At 37.1% G+C, this 20,076-nt stretch overlaps 2 protein-coding genes across 2 annotated transcripts; one reads left to right on the forward strand and one right to left on the reverse strand.

Annotated features, from left to right (window-relative positions):
• Nucleotides 1–748: 748 nt before the first annotated feature.
• Nucleotides 749–1,129, reverse strand: LOC111394302 (uncharacterized mitochondrial protein AtMg00240-like). Its single transcript, XM_023020051.1, has one exon. The coding sequence runs from the start codon at nt 1,127–1,129 to the stop codon at nt 749–751; it is 381 nt and encodes a 126-aa protein (XP_022875819.1).
• Nucleotides 1,130–10,970: 9,841 nt separating this feature from the next.
• On the forward strand, nt 10,971–12,867 carry LOC111394303. The gene is made up of 6 exons (XM_023020052.1): nt 10,971–11,058; nt 11,329–11,397; nt 11,500–11,624; nt 11,668–11,790; nt 12,397–12,540; nt 12,709–12,867. The coding sequence occupies exons 1-6, from the start codon at nt 10,971–10,973 to the stop codon at nt 12,829–12,831; spliced, it is 672 nt and encodes a 223-aa protein (XP_022875820.1). The 3' UTR covers nt 12,832–12,867.
• Nucleotides 12,868–20,076: the final 7,209 nt, after the last annotated feature.

Raw genomic sequence — 20,076 nt, forward strand, 5'->3', positions numbered from 1 at the left:
ACGGATGGATAACAATCGCAACAATACAATGACTATTCAATGATTATTTGAAAAACAACTTAATGTACAATAATTATTCGAAAAAAAAAGAAAGAAATAAAGTAAAGTGACTATTGGGGAAGCAAATTTGAAAGTACAATGACTATTAAACAAATTTTAATTGTCGATAACTGTTGGAAAATATTGAAAGTGCAATGCCATTTTGATTTTTACGTGGATATTGATAAAAGGAATGAATGAAATTACAGCCCTTTCATTAATTCTGTAAATATGGATACATCCATATATGCAAAAATAATGTAAGCTAAATAAGGTTACTTGTAATTACAATGGAAAGAGTATCAAGGTTGAGCTGTTGTCTTATTTTATGCCTAAGATTACTCGTATTTACTCCCTCTCAAGTTGGAGTATGGAGGTCTGTAATGCCCAACTTGCAAGCAAAATGACGAAATTGATCTTTTCCAAGTGCTTTAGTGAAAATGTCAGCAACTTGTTCCTTCGTGCAGATATGCGTCGAGATAATAAGGCCCGAGCGGAACTTTTCACGGACAAAATAACAGTCTATATCGATATGTTTTGTGTGTTCATGGAAGGCTGGATTGCGGGTAATGTGAATTGCAGCTTGATTGTCACAATAAAGGATGATACTCTTAGGATGTTGGATGTTAAGATCAAAAAGCAAGGTCTTATGCCAAACAAGTTCACATGTAGTCAAAGCCATAGCACGATATTCGGCTTCAGCAGAAGATCAAGAGACAACTGTTTGTTTCTTTGTGCGCCAAGAAATAGGGCTTGTCCCAAGAGTGATGAAGAAACTAGTAGTAGAGCGGCGAGTAGTGGGATAACTAGCCCAATCGGAATCAGAGTAAGCGGAAATCTGAAAATTACAGGTGGATGAAAAAAATAAACCATGACCAGGAGAACTTTTCAGATAGCGAAGCACATGTAGAGCAGCTTGATAATTTGGTTCCCTAGGAGCCTGCATGAATTGGCTCAATATGATCATTGAGAATGATATGCCAGAGCGAGTGATAGTTAAATAAATGAGACGTCCCACCAATCTTCTATAAGAGCCAGGATTGGAGAGCAAGGCTTCATCTTCTGAAGTGAGCTTTAGATGCTGTTCCATGGGAAAAAGGAGTAGGATGAGAGCCCAATGTGCTTTGAGTCAACTAGGATATTCAAGGCATATTACAGTTGGGAAAGAAAAATCCCAGAAGGAGAACGCGCTATCTCAAGACCAAGAAAATATTTTAGGGTCCCCAAATCTTTGAGCTTAAAATGGTCAACTAGAAAGGACTTGAGATCTGTGATAGTATTAAGATCATTTCCTGTAAGTAAAATATCATCAACATATACCAAGGCAATAGTGAAAGAGGAGCCCTGAGTCCGTGTGAATAATGAATGATCAGCTGCAGATTGAGAATAACCAGCCAAGAGGAGCACAGAAGATAATTTTGAGTACCGGTTGTGTGAGGCTTGCTTAAGACCATATAGGGACTTAAGTAAGCGACTCACGCGGGACTCCCCCTTACGACCATACCCAAGAGGTAAAGTCATGTAGACTTCCTCATTCAATTCACCATGAAGGAATGCATTGTTGACATTTAACTGATGAAGATGAGAATGACGAGCTGAAGCAATGGCAAGGACACCGTGAACAGTAACTAGTTTGACAACAGGGGCAAAGGTGTCATAGTAGTCAAGGCCTTCAACTTGGTATATCCCTTGGCAACCAGCCGAGCTTTATGTCGTTCAATGGAACCATCTGCATGGAATTTAATTTTAAACACCCATTTGCAGCCAATGAGTTTTTTGCCAGGAGGAAGGGAGGTAAGTATCCAGGTGTTATTAGCCTCAAGAGCTTGAATTTCAATCTGCATAGCATCACGCCAATGTAGATGCTTAGCAGCTTGAGAATAGCTAGATGGGTCAACAGAGTGAGATAACATGGATAAAAAGGTATAATGTACAGGTGAAAACTTTGAATATGATATAAAATTAGATAAAAGATGAGTCGTACCTGAAGTTGTGATTGAATGAGTGGAGGGCGCGATGGGGGGAGTGGGTAAGGTGGGACAAAGGTAGTCACATAAGCGAGAAGGTTGTTGTATGGTACGACGAGGAAGGGTAGGGGGTGGTGGTGGAGGAGGGGATGGTGATGATAGTGGGTAAGGGTTTGATGGAGTGTAAGAAGGTAAGTTGGTATCTGAAATTGGAAGAGGTAAGATGAGGAAGGGGTGAGTTGGTTGAATATGGACTTGAAAAGGGAAAATATGTTCAACAAAAGTTATATCGCGAGAGATGATGATTTTTTTAAGTTCAATGTTAAATAGGCGATAACTACTATGATTGGAAAGATAGCCTAAAAAAACGCAGGGTGGGCACGAGGTTGGAATTTATCTCGATGAGCGGTGGTGGTTTGAGCATAACAGAGAAAACCAAAAACCCGTAAATGATCATATCGAGGGGTTCATTTAAAGAGACGTTCAAAGGGAGTCTTATTTTGAAGTGAAGAAGAGGGGGTTCGATTAATAAGGTAAGTAGCAATGAGCACACATTCACCCCAAAAGCTTAAGGGTAGATGAGCTTGAAAGCGAAGGCAACGAGCCATATTGAGGATGTGACAATGCTTTCATTCAGTCACACCAATTTGTTGAGGTGTTTTCACACAAGTACGTTCATGTAAGATGATGTGTTCTTTAAAGAAATCTTATGTGGAGTGTGCAAGGAATTCTTGACCATTGTCTGTCCGTATGTGGTGAATTTTAGCATTAAATTGGGTGTGAACCATAGCTGCAAAGGATTTGAGGCAAGTTAAAGTTTGAAATTTGAAACACATTAAGTATAACCAAGTAACTTTAGAATATTCATCCACAATTGTCAAAAAATAATGTGCACCACATAGAGAAGCAGTATGATATCCACCCCAAATGTCACAATATAAACGTTCAAAAGGCATAGAACTTTTTTTTTTTTAAAAACTGAATGGAAAGGTAAATGAGTATACTTTCCACGAGCACAATCGTCACAATGTTCTAAAGTTTTAGGATGGGGAATAAAATCTAAAACATTATTAATGGAGGGATGACCAAGGCGTCTATGCCATATAGTGAAAGAAACAGACCCATAAGTTTGGAAGGATGTGGCAGTAGCAGGTTTGAAGTAGTAGAGGCCATCACGCTCTTCACCCATTCCAATTGCTTCTTCGTGGTTAGGTCCTGAAAATTGAGGAAAGAAAATGATAACACAATTTAAGGATTTAGTCAACTAACTAACAGACATCAAATTGAACTTAAATTCAAGAACATAAAGAACATTGTGTGATGTGAGAGATGAGGATAAATTAACATCACCAGTTGATGTAACATTAACATTATTGCATGTAGGAAGTCTAACAGAAATTGGGTGAGCCCTAGTTGAAAAATCAGAATTAAAAGGAGAGGTAGATATATGGTGAGTAGTAGCACTATCAATTATCCAAGGGTATGCAGGCAAGTGAGATGAAGGGGGTGAATAACCTTAAAAAGCCAACGATGGGGGTTGCAATAATTCTATTAAATGATGATATTGCTTAGGAGAAAGCCCAAGGACAGCACTTGTAGAAGGCGTCGAAGGACCAATGTACACATTATATGCCGCTGGAGTCGAAGAAGTTATTGGTTTTCCTTTTTGTTTGCTAGTCTACCAATCAGGATAACCAATTTCCACAAAGCATTTATCACGACTGTGGTCGAGTTTTCCACAACTAGAGCAAGAAAGTGTACCAGGAGGCCATATTTTCTTCGATCGTGACTGGGAAGAAGGGGGTCCACCGGGTGCACGAGAATGGAAAGCAGTGGCATTTGATCATGCATGAGAAATATTCACCAATCATTGGGTCTCTTCCTACCCAGAGATGGCAATGGATCGATGGCCAAAATCTGGGATCGTAGTTGATGATATGATTCGTGGAGACCCATTAGAAATTGATATACCTGATCGGCAGATTGAATTTCTGAAAATTTCTTTGTAGTACCACAGTTGCATGGGGTGATTGATTGTAAAGAAGCAAGTTCCTCCAAGAGTATCTTCATTTTGCCATAATATTGAGTGACTAAAAGGTTAACTTGAGTCAAATTGGCAAGATCTCGCTTCAAGCGAAAAATAGTAGTCCTATTGCTTTGTTGAAATCTACTCTCCAATTCAGTCCAGAGATCGAAAGGGTTGGAGCAATAGAGAAGGCTGCTAGCAAGGGGTTTCTCTTTGGAGTGTAGTAGCCACGACATAATCATGTCGCAACATCGATCCCAAAGGGCAGCAGCAGCATCCTCTTTAAGTTTGGAAAGGGCACCATTGACAAAACCCAACTTGTTCTTAGCATTGAGGGCACTAGTGATAGGGTGTCGCCAAGCGGTGTAATTGTCGCCATTTAATGGCGTATCAACAGAAAACTAGTTCGGTTGGTCTGAGGAGTGGAGAAAATATGGGGATGATGCATCTGTGAGAGCTTTGGTGATATCAAGAGGATCAGCCATGGCAACATAGGGATGGCTTCAATCTATGCATCTGATACCATGACAAAAGGAATGAATGAAATTACAGCCCTTTCATTAAGTCTGTAAATGTGGATACATCCATATATGTAAAAATTATAAGCTAAATAAGGTTACTTGTAATTACAATGGAAAGAGTATTAAGGTTGAGCTGTTATCTTATTTTATGCCTAAGATTACTCGTAATAGATATCGCCAATATGTACTCAAAAAATTAATTAAATTAATACAAAGAATGCGTTTGGTATGGGATAGCATTAAGGATATAGTATCAGAGTTGACTAAGATATCTTAAAATGTTACTGTGTTTGGTATAATGCTTCAAGAGAACAATGTATAATTTCGTGTTTAATTAAATAGTGAATGCACGTGGTTGCACGTGTAGTGGGTGATGTAGTGCAAGTCACAATGAGATGGATTTTGATTTTATGGGATTTCAACGAAAAATGAAACCTGCTTTGAATGAAGACAACATTGGCCTATATAAACAGATCATAATTAGTATATTTTAGATTTGTATTGGCTGTGACTTCAATGCCATCTGTCAATATATTCTCTAAGTGACTCGGGGTTTAACAATCTAGTTTACAAAAATCTTCAATCTGAATGGAAGAACAAAATTAATTGTACGGGATCTCCATCGAAATTAGCTATGAAATTGACATTTATGTACTTCATTTTTCTTCTATCATATAAAAAATCATAAGTTAGCTCAAAAAAGAAAATATCAATGCCAAGATCATACGAAATTTATGCATGTGTGTTCCTTCACATAACCAAATCCACCTTGCTTAAAGAAATTCTGATGTTATAATGAATCAGAGAGAGTGTGAGAGAGATATAATGTTGTGAAATTGGAGGCAAGGTATTCATGTCACGAACACAGGCTGCGAAATGCAACCATTAGGAAGAGTAATAGTAGTAGTATGAACGATTACTTACAAATTTGACCTAAAACCTCCGCAAATGAATGATTTTAAGTGTTTGTGGTTTTACTTCAAACTTGATTGGAGTAAAATATGAGAATCTATGTACTTGACCCCAAATAACTATAGGATAACATTTGATCGAGGCTCCGAGTTTAATGAAGTTTCACATTTGATAATTAGTACATCATTGTTATTTGGGAAAATTGCAGCCGACCAAACCTTTCGTTTATTAGCAAACTTTGTCCAAACTTTTAGTTTGTGCCACCCACAGTCCCAAATCTTTCAAAAATATGCACCGGGGGTCCAAATGGATGGAAACCGTCCGTTTGACCGTCAGTCGACCAATAAAATTGAATTTTGACCAATTTTTGACCAACTTAAAAGGGTAGAAAGATAAATTTGCTATTTAATTCTATAACAAAATAGATAAACTAATATACCAAATAAAAATAAAATAAACTACTATTCATCTTCTTCTTCCCCCCACCTCACCCCATCCTACCCCACCGCTACTGTAATTTTCCCAATAAAAAATGGTTTCTTCTTCACCCTACCCATCCCCAACCTACTCCCACAGCAAAAATTCAGCCACCAACACCGACGGCGACCTCCGGCACCACCACCGCCTGTTATATTCTTTACCAACGTCTAAAACCCTTCATTCTACACCACCAAATCGCTATCGTTTGGTCCATCAACCCTTCCATCTGATCTCCACTGCAAGCCCACTTTTATCCTTCTCTGTACCCTCAAGCCCCCAATCACTACCAGCAATAGCAACTTCAAGCAGCTGCACTCTAAATTTCACCTCAAATTTTCTTGAAATCAATGATTACCAAGGTCTGCAGTTCATCATCTTCACCCCCTAAATGGAATAACTAGATCCAAAATGCTTTTGACCCCCTAAATGGAAGAACCAGTCTACTACTTCTATCTGTTGTTTTCTGGCTTTCTTTCTTCCATTTCGATTATTACATTATTTGCAGTAGTTGCAGGGAATCCAGAAAATAGGATATCAAGATCCTATCAAAAATTAGTACTAGGTAGTAAAAAAAACAACTTTAAAGAGGCTGCCATGGCCAAATCCATGTCTTAGAAACCCAAACTCCTGAATTACCCGAACCATCTACTGAATACGACTTGAAATACCCTATTTTACAGAGGATAGAGATGAAACTTGTTTCGAATACAAAGATAACTTTCTAAAGACACAACACATTCGCACCACACCGTAGGAGAAAGCTCATAAGTAGAAGCATCTCGATGTGGACCTTCCGACAGCCGGAAGTAGCAGGTTTAGTTTTGGGGTGGGTGGAGTGAGGGTGGGTAAGATGAGGAAGACGGTGATTTTTAATTTGGGGGTAGGCTGGGGATGGGTAGGGTGAAGAAGAAATCATTTTTTATTGGGAAAATTGCAGCAGCGGTGGGGTAGGGTGGAGTGAGGTGGGGGGAAGAAGAAGATGAATAGTAGTTTCTTTTATTTTTATTTGGTATATTAGTTTATTTTTTTCATTATAGAATTAAATAGCAAATTTACATTTCTACTCTTTTAAGTTGGTCAAAAATTGGTCAAAATTCAATTTTATTGGTCGATTGATGGTCAAACGGACGGTTTCCATCCATTTGGACCCCCGATGCATATTTTTGAAAGGTTTGGGACTGTGGGTGGCACAAACTAAAGGTTTGGGCAAAGTCTGCTAATAAACGAAATGTTTGGTACCTCAGCTGCAATTTTCCCTTGTTATTTAGGACCATTTCTCCATTTCAATTCAACTTTAAAGCACATAATTGTCGCTTTCCAAAATAGAGGGAATTGTCTGGAATTATATTTTTGTTCTTTTTTCCTTTTATGCATAATAGAGAGAATTCGTTTACTTAAATATAAACAAGGTTACAAAGTATATAAAATGCGAGACTACAATGTATATATTTCTTCATAAAAATACATCGCATTTCGCTGTTAACTATGGCTAACATGTAGTAAAAGCTACGTGCATTTGGATTATTGCCAGAAGAAAAAAAAAAGCAAATAAGTTAAGAGCAGCAAGATTTCGATATATCTTGTCGGAGCCCTTAAAGGTAGCCCCTATTCTAAAGTCATTGGTAACCCGCACAGGGGCGTGAGCAAAATACAATCTCTTCCCATGTCCATGCTGCAATGACCAAACACTTGGCCATTCCCCAAATCCAAGAGAATTTAGGAAGAATGGAACTCGATAAAGTACTACTATTGAAGATTACGGAATACAACTCCTAGAAAATCCATCTCCAGAGAGGAATAAAAACCGAACGTTAACCATTTTACATACTCTTACAGATGCTGAAAATGTTTTAAATTTGATCCATACAAGGATAAGGTGAAGTAAAAAAAAAAAAAAAGAAAAAAGAAAAAAAACATGCACACACTTATTCTCTTTTATACAAATTCATAGAAATACTATTTTAGGCTAGGCCTAATAGATGTAGGAAACTATTAAGTTGAAGTTGCCAAACATCCCATGCTAACGACTCCCCATAAAATGTCAACAGCTACAATTAATTAGATGAGTATGAAGCGTGTCCAATCAAGTCCAATGATAATGATTGAAGGTGAACATTTAATAAATAAACTTATAAAATTATGGGGATAATTAGTACAAAACGTCCCTACCTTTCAATGTTATTGTGCAAAACGTTCATATCTTTCATTTTTTGATAGTTTTACCCCTATTTCTATGTTTCATTGTAGAAAACACCATTTTCACTAATTTTTAATGTAAAATGGCCAATATACCCTCATATTTAAATAAAACAAAAAGAAAAATGAAGAACAAATTGCAATCTTACTCCTAAACTTTTTAGAAGTGCAAATGAGTCTTGAGGCCGCCATCTTAGCAGCCAAAAAACTTTGGACAACCGCAACCCAAAGCACCAGAACTCCATACCTCTGGAAAGCATTCATTTCTCTCTACACATACCACCCAACATCCAACCTTCATATTAACAGAATTGGTTAGAATTACAAGCAAAAATACCCAACTTGTGAATGCAAATATTGGTGGCACCACTGGAAACCCATGCCATTCTTAACACACCAATCGACTATACTCACCAGGGTACCTCTTTTCAATATGCATAGCATTTAAGAATACTTCGAAAAGCAAAGGAACTACAGCCTAATCCGTGTACAAAAAGGACGTGATAATACGAGTTAATTGGGCTTTCTTGAATTGGAAATATAAATTTATTGTTTGTTAAATTTCTCTATGGGAAATGTTTAACAGTTGATGGCAGTTGTTTGTGATATGAGCTCCAGTGTTTTAGGGAGGTGATTAAGGGTTATTTGTAATTTCTTGAAAAGGATAAATAGCACAAAACGTCCCTACCTTTCATTATTATTGTGCAAAACGTCCTTACTTTTTCATTTTTTGGCATTTTTATCCCTATTTCCACCTTTCATTGCTCAAAAGATCATTTTTATCCATTTTTCCAATAAAAAGACAATATTTACCCCCTATTCAAATAATATAAGAAGAAAAGAAAAAAAATAAAGAACTAATTGTAACTATAGCCTCAAATTTTCGAAAAATTACAAATCAGTTACAAATGTATACTTAAAAATCAAAAGTAAAAACAAAAATAAAGAAGAAGACGACGCCACCTTTTCCCTCTGATGGAGCCACTGGCGGTGGGAATGTTGCCTTCGAACAAGTTCTTCTCTAGCCACAATTTCTCAAGAGATGTAGCTCCACCAATTTCCAAAGGGATGCTACCATTTAACTTGTTATCGCTTAAATCCAACGTATCCAAGATTTTCAATTGTCCAATACTTGCAGGAATACTACCTACAAATGAGTTTTTCGACATATTCAAGAAATACAAGAACTGGGAATTTCACCATATATTTGATTCTTGGAGATATCCAAAACTACAGGCCTGTGACGAGAACTATCCAAGGAGGAAGCAAGAGTACTATCCACATTCCCACTTAATTTATTATCTGAAAACAGAAGTTGCTGTAAACCAAGCTCGAATGGCCAAGAAGTAAGTTCACCAATCAAATAATTGTGGCTAATATCCAGAGTCAGAAGGTTTACACAATTCTTCATAGACTCGAGCAAGATTCCAATGAGAGAATTCAATAACGAGAGCTTCTCAAGAGAATTTGGATCTTGGCCAGTTAAGTTTTTTTTCAGAAAGATCCATTTTTTTTCACACTTTTGATTTTAAGTATTATTTCTGACTAATTTGTAATTTTTCGAAAATTTGGGGTTTAGTTGCAATCAGTTTTTTATTTTTTCTTTTCTTTTCTTCTTGTTTTATTCGAATATGGAGGTAAAATCGTCTTTTTATTCGAAAAATGGATGAAAATGACCTTTCGCGCAATGAAACGTGGAAATAGGGGTGAAAATATCAAAAAATAATAGGTAGGGACGTTTTGCACAATGATATTGAAAGATAAGGACGTTTTATGACATTTTACCCTTTTTGAAAAATCTAGGAGTAAGATTGCAATTTGTTCTTTATAATTCATTTCTGTTTTTATTTGAATAGAAGTGTATATTGGTCATTTTACATTATAAATTGGTGAAAATGATGTCTTCCACAATGAAACTTGGAAATGGGGTGAAAATGCAAAAAAAGAAAAAATGAAAGGTAAAAATATTTTGCACAATAACATCAAAAGGTAGTGATAATTTGTGCTAATTGCCCAAAATTATGGCAACACTTACCAAACTTCGCGAGCATAACCATACTTCCTAAAATTTGCCAACTCATCAGCATATACGGTATCCCAATAACTTTGAAAACCCAGAAATGATGAAATCGGCTTCAGCATCTAGCTTCTCCTCGTTAGAATTGCTCATTGCAAGAAGAAAATTTCACAAATTTTGGATAATTGCTGATAGCCAGAATTTCGGCAACTATAATTCCTTTAAACAAATTGTATTAGTGTTGTGGTTGAAGGGCATCACATCCAAATACAAGAAATTAATACTGATTGGTTCATTATAAGAACTTCTCTCTACTGTTTATTCTGTAAATTAACAACTTGTTGATAAAAAGTAAACTTTGTCCTTGTTAAATTGTTATACTGTAACAACTAATACAATCTTAAATGCTAGCAATACAAACTATGCATTAAAAATTAATAAAACACATAGGCTGACATAAAATAAAAGCATAGATTATCATAGATTATATCGACCTGCATTAGTTATGAAGTGTCTATTTTCCTCTGGAAATATAATATTTTACCTATCGTATTGTTGTGGTGTTATGAACTTAACCATAAATCTTCTTCAGATTTAGTTTATTGTCAACAACCTAATGTATGAACATTTCCAGCACTGTTTACTCACCTATTCGAAATATGCATTTAAAATTAGCGCAATACACATGACAAATAAAGTAAAATCAAGTCCGCACATTACATTAACTCTTGCTAATTACGAGGTGTCCATTTTCTTCCGCACTCTTCTCTTGAAGGATCATTGATTTCTTAACGAAAAACCACAAAATTGAGATGATTAGTGAAGTAACAAAGAGGACTTCTATTTTGAGGTCGTCACACCACCCCCCAACAACCCCTCACCCAAAACAAAAGAAAAAGAGTACAGTTGATGCCCAAAAATGCAGCATACCTCGTCTATAAATCCAAGGTAATTAATAGTATTTCCTCAAATATAACATTTTGGCATTTTCCAAAATCTATCCCTATCCTACAACTATCGTATACAAAGCATACCTCATAAAATACCTTAACCTAAGCAAAGATTTTTCTGGGTATTGGGTATTTAGCGCGTCAATGATCATTGTTCTTTTTTTAAACAATTTGCCCTCATATTTATTAAACTTTACCTTTAACGTGCATTTGTTTTCAGTTTCGGGAAAAAAATTGGTTCAATCAATAGTCTTTCTTTACCATTCAACAAGTTTTGAAAAGGAAAAAAGTGATTTTGTAGTTTTTTTATGCGTGGAAACTGTTATATAAGTGATATGGGTTTCAAATGTTGCCCATGTTACTACTTTGTAAAATTTATATTCTTACATAGGGAAGGTTGGAATTTATTTAACCGGTTCAGTATTGCAATGCAAGAGATTTAGTCTGCATTCTGAACCAGCAAATCTTCTATCCTTTTCCGGAATAACTAGAAGAGTATTTGCTTACTTTGAGGATGTGAGATGATTTATATTTCTCACCTTGCAATCCAATATCATAGAATGGTTCTCAGCTTTTTAACTTCTTTTCTTTATCAGGTAGGGATTTTATCGCCCCTTGCAAGTGCAAAGTCACGTCCAAATATGTTCACAGGAAATGTTTAGATCATTGGCGTGCTGTTAAGGTATATGTGCTTATTTGTTGCCTTGAAGTTATTCTTGTATTAATCTTCTACTTCATTTGGAGTTTCCTGTTGATCTATTTGTTTCATTATTACATTGGAAAGTGCCAAAAGACTGCATCTTTTGTTATTCTCATTTCCTTTATTAAAATTTTCGGCAGAAGTGAATTTATTTTGCATTGATTATCTGTAGTTCTTTTGCAAAACTGAAATATTAACATATCTCTTGAATGAGAGAGTGTATTGTAGATAAATTCTCATTATTCATCTCTAAGCTACATAGCAGTATTTATATATACAGTAGAAAGAAAAAGAAAAAAAAAAGGAAAGAATGAATAAAGTAAGAAAGAATCCTTAAACTCTAAGGAAACTAAATATCCTAGAATATGGTAAATTTGGAAGCTTTCCAAAATATCGATATGTTCAATTGTAGGATTCTGGAGAACTTTCACATCCTCTATTTGTCTATAGTTTATCATAGAAGAAGTTATCTCTAAATTGCCCAAATGTTAGTTCTAGCTGGTGTGTTGTGCTTGAACTACACAAAATCCTGATACTTGGGAAATCCATGTACCGTATAAGCTCATCATGGCTTTTCTGATCCTGCAGGAAGGGTTTGCATTTGCTCATTACACAACTTGTATGACTCCTTACTATTTAAGAGTCCATACTGCTCATCTGAAATGGCGAACTTTGAAGTTCCAATTTTTTGTGACCAGAGATGTTCTATTCGTCTTGCTTGCTATGCAGTTGGTAGGTCACTGAGACTCTTGTTTTAATTATTTTTCTATTTTTTCACCTTTTTTTGGTACTTTTTACGTGAAATATTATTTGAAGGGCTTCGGAATAAAATGAAATGTATGAAAAATAAATTTTCAGCCCAAATGTTCTGGTTTCCGTAACACATACTCCTCGTTACAGGTTATTGCTTCACTGGCATATTTGGTATATCTTATTGATGGTTACGAGAAATTTTGGCTTCGTCTCACCTGTGGTTTCGGAAACATTCTTGCCTTCTACTACATATGTTGTAAAACATCTTGAGCTTATTAGCAGTCATGGAGGCACAGTCCATCTATACGTTTTTAACCAATTCTGACTTTCTCATCTTATGCTTTTGTTGTTGATGTTTTTCCCGCCTTCATTGGCACAAAATTTGTCTCTTTTGTGTATTTCCCAAATTTTCCTTTGCATAGAAATCCTGAAATAAAGTTATCTATCTGTTAGGTATCTGATTTACTTGGTGGGATATGAGTGTATTAGACATAACCTGTGCTGATGCTTGAATAACACATAATAATATGAACAATGTTTTTAACCATTCTATCATGTTCTTGGGTATTAAGGAGCTCCCTAGCATTCTAAAAAGGATTTGTCATGTAATACACTTGGGTTTAGTCGTATTTGGTCGTTTTCATCTGTTCCCTTCTCTTTTGTCTCATAGCCACCTCTCAGCTCAAGAAATTTTTGAGAATTTACTTGGTATGTTTTCTGGGCACAAGGCGAATGTACATGCCACGCAGAATGTTAACTGAAGGGTGCTAATTCGAAAGGAAAAGGCAGTTGCTGTGAGTGATAATGAAGGCATTTGTATGACGTATAAACCTAAGGAAACACATGTAGAAGGATCTTATGACAGTAGACTGAATTGTGATGAAATAAGGGCTCATGTCCAGGCGTTAAAAGAAGAATTGGATGAATTATCTAAGCTTGTGGGATGTGGATCTGCAACGGAATCCAAGATTCTCTTTTGTCATAAGTGTGGGGAGGGCATGAAAGGGGAAAGCGTGGCTCTTAAGGAGCTATAACCAGATGTAGACCTCACTAAAGACAAGGGGGATAATGACTCAAGGATCGAAGCAGAAAGAAATGGGACATTGGTCTAACACATGGGAGCCGAATATGATGAACTTGGAGTCGGAGACACTGGGTTTGATGGACATGATGCCAGCTGACGAATTATTATCGGCTACGAAAGAGACGGGACATACATCAGTTGACGGTCGAGCCTTGACTGAATCGAAAGAGCACGAGGAGACATGTTCAAACACCTTGGTTCAGAACACATATAATAGAAGGCATTCGAAGCCCCTAAAAGAAAAGGAATTAGGGACTGACAAAGCTCTTGTGTTGTGGGCAGATGGCGCCAAGAACAGAGGAATTGATGGTGATATCGAACAGGTGGAGGAAGTAGAGGGATACCCATATGACTTCTTAGAATATCATCATGCAGAGGAAACAACGGAGGTTCATGCGATTGAAGGTCCTCCACCTTTAAATTGGGTTCTTCAAAAAATTCAAGATTTCAACAAGCTGGTTGGTGTGTCCTGCGATGGATATGAAAGTAGACTGTTACAATTATTCGTAGAGTTGGAGGCCAGTAGGGGACAAGGGATGAGTATACCAGGCGGTAAAACAAGAAGAAAAGGTGACTGTGAACTTAAGCGGCTTGAATGGTTAGTAAATTATGGTGACAAGGGTGCCGAGTCAAAGAAAGGATTGCTTGGGAGGGATGTCAAAGTGTTAAGATGATGCCAAAAATAATTAGTTAGAACGTAAGGGGGCTTAATGTAGCGGAGAAAAGATTAGGGGTTCAAAATCTGCTAAGGGGATGGAGGGCGGATTTAGTCTGTTTACAAGAAACTAAGTTGGAGTCCGTCTCAAGGGCTATTGTGAGCAGTTTATGGGGGGAACAGTATGTTGGGTATCAATATAAGGGATCATCAGGAGCGTCATGAGGTGTGTTAGTCCTGTGAGACATGAGAACTCTTGATATGGAGGAGGCTAGTGAAGGACTATTTTCTTTATCGCTTTCGTTCAGAAATGTTGGGGATGTATTTCATTGGACGTTTATAGGAGTGTATGGGCCTAATGATGACGAGAGTAAAAGTGGATTGTGGGATGAATTGGCGAGGATGATGGCTTGGTGGAACATTCCAACTTGTCTTGGCGGTGACTTTAATGTGACTCGATTTCCTACTGAGAGATCAAGTGGTGGGAGATTAACAAAGGCAATGGAGGAGTTCTTAGATTTTATCAGGGAAAATATGTTGGTGGACTTGCCTTTGATTGGAGGAGACTTTACTTGGTCTTCTAATTGGGAGCAGCCTATTTTATCGCGAATAGACCGGTTCCTGATTAGTGGGGAATGGGAGGAGAAGTATCCAGAGGTTACCCAGAGAAGATTAGGGAGGGTGTATTCTGATCACTTCCCTATCTTACTGGCTGGGAATGCGAGGTGTAGTGTGAGAAGACCTTTTAGGTTTGAGAAGATGTGGCTAAAAGTAGAAGGCTTTAGAGAGCGTGTACGGGACTGGTGGGCATCTTACAATTTCGGGGGTCCCCCAGTTATGTGTTCAATCAAAAATTGAAAGCCTTAAGGAGGGATATAAAGAGGTGGAATGAGGAGGTGGCGAGAGATGTAAACTGGCGTAAAAACCAATGTATGTTAGATATAGAAGAGCTGGATAAGAGGGAGGAGAGTCAAGGATTGGTAGGGGATGAAAGGGAGAGACGTGGAGAATTAAGGGGAGAGTTGGAGAGGTTAGTGGAGATGGAGGAAATAGCCTGGCGTCAGAAATCTAGGGTCAAGTGGTTGAAGGAGGGTGATAAATGTACCAATTTTTCCATAGAGTTGACAATTCTAACAAGCGTAACAATTCTATCACCATGCTGGTGGTAGACAGAGTTACTTATGAAGATCCACAAGATATTGGGACCCAAATGGTGAATTTCTATCAAAACTTGTATCGTGAGCAGTTTGATTGGAGGATAGAGTTGGAGGAGTTAGATTTCTCTACTATTACTGAGGAGGATGCAATTTGGTTAGAGAGACCATTTGAGGAGAATGAGATTAAGGAGGTGGTGTTCAACATGAATGATGATAAAGCACCAGGGCCGGACGGATTCTCACTCTCATTTTATAAGGTTTGTTGGGAAGTGGTACGATCGGATATTGTGGATGTTCTTACTTATTTCTTTTAGTGTGGCAAGTTCTTGAGAAGCTCTAATGCTACATTTATTGTGCTGATTCCAAAAAAATCGGGAGCATCAGATATTAAAGATTTTCGTCCGATCAACTTAGTTAATGGGATGTACAAGATTATTGCAAAGCTGCTGGCTAATAGATTAAAGGAGGTGTTGGAAAAGGTGGTGTCTAAATTTCAGAATGCATTCGTCAAAGGGTGTAAGATATTGGATTCTGTACTTATAGCAAATGAATGCATTGACTCGAGATTGCGTAGAGGGATTCCAGGGATGTTATGTAAACTTGATATTCAGAAAGCCTATGATCACGTAAACTGGGGATCCTTTTGTATATGCTCAGGTGATGTGGCTTTGGGGACAAGTGGTGCTGTTGGATTCACTTTTGTATATCTACGGTCTTGTATTCGGTTTTGGTAAATGGCATTCCTAAGGGTTATTTCCAGAGTAGTAGAGGTTTGCGGCAAGGGGATCTGTTGTCTCCATTATTGTTTGTCATTGTCATGGAGGCTTTAAGTGGGATGATTGAGAAAGCTGTGGGAGAAACTCTGTTGAAGGGCTTTATGATTAACTAGTTGTAGGTATCTCATTTGCTATTTGCAGACGATACATTGATCTTTTGTGATGCAGAGGCTGAGCAATTTAGGAACTTGCGCCGTCTGTTACTATGCTTTGAAGCTGTATCTGGATTGAAAATTAATTTGGGGAAATCTGAGGCCATCACAGTTGGAGATGTTGCTAATGTGATGGAGTTAGCGGCCATATTGGGCTGTTGGACCGTGCAACTACCTATGTCCTATCTTGGGCTCCCCTTAGGAGCACGGTTTAAAAACATACACATTTGGAATGGTATTGTGGAAAGAGTGGAGAAGAAGTTAGCGGGTTGGAAGCGTATGTACCTCTCAAAGGGAGGCTGTCTTACACTCATTAAGTCCACTTTATCGAATCTACCCACTTCTTGTCATTGTTTCCTATCCCTGTTACCGTGGCAAAAAGATTAGAGAGGATTCAAAGGAAGTTTTTTTGGGGAGGTTTAGGGGAGGAGAGGAAACTTCACCTGATTAACTGGGCGTAGTATGTGCTCCCATAAAAACGGGGGGCCTTGGATTGAGGAGTCTTGTATTGTTTGGTAAGGCCTTGCTGGGTAAGTGGTTGTGGCGATTCGGTGTGGAGAGGGAAAGTTTTTGGAGAGAGATTATAGAGGCGAAATATGGTGTTCTAGAGGGGGGATGGTGCTCAACCAAGAATCGTGGTTCTTATTGGGTGAGTTTGTGGAAGTATATACAACGAGGGTGGAGAGAATTTCAGGATAGATTGACGTATGAGGTGGGGAATGGCAATACTATCAGATTCTGGAATGATTGTTGGTGTACAGATCGGCCATTAAGAGCAGAGTATCCTTCCCTGTATCGTATTACTTTGATGCCGCAGGCTATGGTACATGAAGTCTTACAGGTGCATAATGGGAATCCCAGCTGGAACATTGTTTTTGTGAGGGGTCCACAGGATTGAGAATTAGATGATTATGTACTACTCCTGACTTCTTTGTATGAGGTGCATGTCAGAGTGGGGCGAAAGTGATCGTAGCAGGTGGAGGTTGGCACGCGATGACATTTTCTCAGTGAGCTCTTATTTTAGATCTTTATTGGAACCTGAGGAGACTTCATTCCCATGGAAGAAGGTATGGCGTTGTAAATTACTCCCTCGGCTGGCATTTTTCCTATGGACGGTTGTGAAGGGACAGGTGTTAACGGTGGATAACCTCCGATGCAGGGATTTTTATGTTACGGAATGGTGCTATATGTGTCGAATGAATGGAGAGACGATTGACCATTTGTTCATTCATTGCGACGATGCTCGCACCCTATGGAACGATATTTTGGTTTCTCAACACATGGATTGGGTGTTTCCACAGCGTATGGAGGATGTTTTGAAGGCATGAGGGAGAAGATTTCGTAATAAAGATAGCAAGATTGTTTGGGACCTTGTCCCAGGATGCATCATCTAGTGTATTTGGAGGGAGAGAAATAGTCGCTGTTTCGACAATAATACACGGACAACAAAGCAGATTAAAGAATTATTTTACCTGACACTGTATATTTGGTTTAATGCTGTGGCTATTACTCGCATAGACAGGTTGCCTAATTTCATGTCGTTTTTGTCTTGTATTAATTGATAATACACTTTCTATGTATTATCCATGATTAATAAAATATTTGATTACTTATTAAAAAAAATAATAATAAAGATTCTTTTGTTCCACTTTTGTGGGTTTATTATCATGAGTTGTTGAAATACTGAAAGAAACCATTTTCTCTGTCAAACGTTTTGATTTTGTTACTTGTCTTTTCTCCTTCAAACATATCAATAAATGTTAGAAGTGCTAGAGTTTGAAAATCCCAAGATCCAAGATGTTCGAGTCAGGATGCTATTCTTAGTTCTTGCAAACGGGGATCAAAGAATTCTTTTACATATACCAAATACCCTTTAACAACAAATGTGGCATGATGATAACGGTCTAATTATAAATTGAATATATACCAAATTTTTTTGTGGTTCTAAAAAGACATTGATAACATTTCCAGAATTAGCAAATAAAAAGGATAGATTAATTCATAGTAAGTGAGTGGGGAATAAATTGTAGAAAGAAGCCCTTCAATTAAGCACTCCATAAATTCTATATTAGTCATTCTTTTCAGCCCACCCCGTCATGAAGTTTTGTTCTAGTTGACAAAATTGCTTGGGAAGTCCTTCTAGTGTTCCTAAAACACCCTTCAAAATATTTTATTGTTTGGACCATACAGAGAAATTTAAGTATAAAAAAATGTATTAATTGAAAATCACGTGAAGAGATGCTATATCTATTTTTTGGTCTTAATATTTGACCTTATACTTCTAATATCAGTTTATATAAGCATAAGGAACTTATGAGCCTACTCCAGATTATGTAATTACCTTCCATTACCTTTTTAGTTGTGGTATTATGAAGCAATGTTGTTAACAAAATTATAGGGGTGGGAAATATTAATTTAGGGCATGAAGAAAGTTGATACATATATGATACAAAATTATTCGACCTTTTATTTTCCTATTGGAACATTTTTGTCAACAACAATTCATAATCTTCTCAAGAATCAACCGTAAATCTTGAGTGAAAAAATCCTGCTTAAACCATTAAGAATTTGAGAGTTGCCGCTGTATAGAAAATATGTTTTGCTTAATAATCCTGCATTGTAGAGCAATGCTAGTATAGGAAGGCATATAATAAAGATTTTGTCTAATTCTTGTGTGTTTGTGATACTCTAAGCCTGCGCTAGATTTTATCTAATTCTTCTATGAATATTGGGTTATAATTTCATGAGTAAGCGTCTGAGGGATATGGGGATTTGTAAATATTGAGCAAGTTTAGTTAAGATTTGAATCAAGCAAGAGCTAGACGTCATACTGGCTCCACCCCTCCCATATTGTTATCATAGAAAAAGATGGGAGCTCAGGGAATTTAATTTCAGGGAAGTTCGTATGAAGAACACTACTGCATTAGCTATTCACAGGACACAAGCATGCTAGAAATATCATTACTGAATGTCCTGTGGACTTATCACCTGATTATAGCTCACATCAGATGGTGGTTTCCAGTGGGAGAACTGAAATAAATTATTATTATTATTTTCAGTTATTTATTAGAATTTTTTATCAATGCGAAATGGATTTTACCAGCTTTCCATGCATATCATTGTACTGTTCCCAACTTTTGCTTAAAATCTTCCCTAACCTTTACTTTCATAGTCTTTAAGCCTTGAATCCTGTTTGACTTGCCACTTTATAACTCATCTTCATATTACTTTTTGACATTTCAGAGGACACGCAAAAATTTTATTCATCAATTAGAATATAGAGTCGAATACTTCTATCTACAAAGTAATTTTACCCCTTGGTCTGTCTGATTTCTACAAGGTGTACGGTATCGTGAACAAGTAATAAAGTGGAGTAAAATATTGTCTCACGAGGACTACGTACTTAAACTAGATTCAATTAATCCTAACGTTAATCAAATAGCTAATTGTGTTTGAATGATTTTATACTAAATTATCTAATTAAACTAATTATTCTAGTGAGCAGTTTATCAAACGTTTGTAAATATAGATTAGATGATACTAGATTTCGAATCCCCCGCATTAATTTGTTTTAATACAATTCAATAACAAGACAATATGAGCATATTTTTGTTGATTTATGTTCCCAAGTTAATTAAAAGCATCTCTTGATATCAATTAAATCTATCATCTCATGTGATCTTCCTATATC

This window comes from Olea europaea, chromosome 5, assembly GCF_002742605.1.
Source record: "Olea europaea var. sylvestris chromosome 5, O_europaea_v1, whole genome shotgun sequence".
NCBI classification, from domain to species: domain Eukaryota; kingdom Viridiplantae; phylum Streptophyta; class Magnoliopsida; order Lamiales; family Oleaceae; genus Olea; species Olea europaea.

Bases quoted from the DNA above. Each gene is read 5' to 3' on its own strand.
- LOC111394303 (XM_023020052.1), top strand. From the start codon at position 10,971: ATGATTAGTGAAGTAACAAAGAGGACTTCTATTTTGAGGTCGTCACAC. The intron at 11,059-11,328 runs GTACAGTTGATG...ATTTGTTTTCAG, and splicing joins CCCAAAACAAAAGAAAAAGA to TTTCGGGAAAAAAATTGGTT. The intron at 11,791-12,396 runs GTATATGTGCTT...CTGATCCTGCAG, and splicing joins ATCATTGGCGTGCTGTTAAG to GAAGGGTTTGCATTTGCTCA.
- LOC111394302 (XM_023020051.1), bottom strand. From the start codon at position 1,129: ATGGAACAGCATCTAAAGCTCACTTCAGAAGATGAAGCCTTGCTCTCC.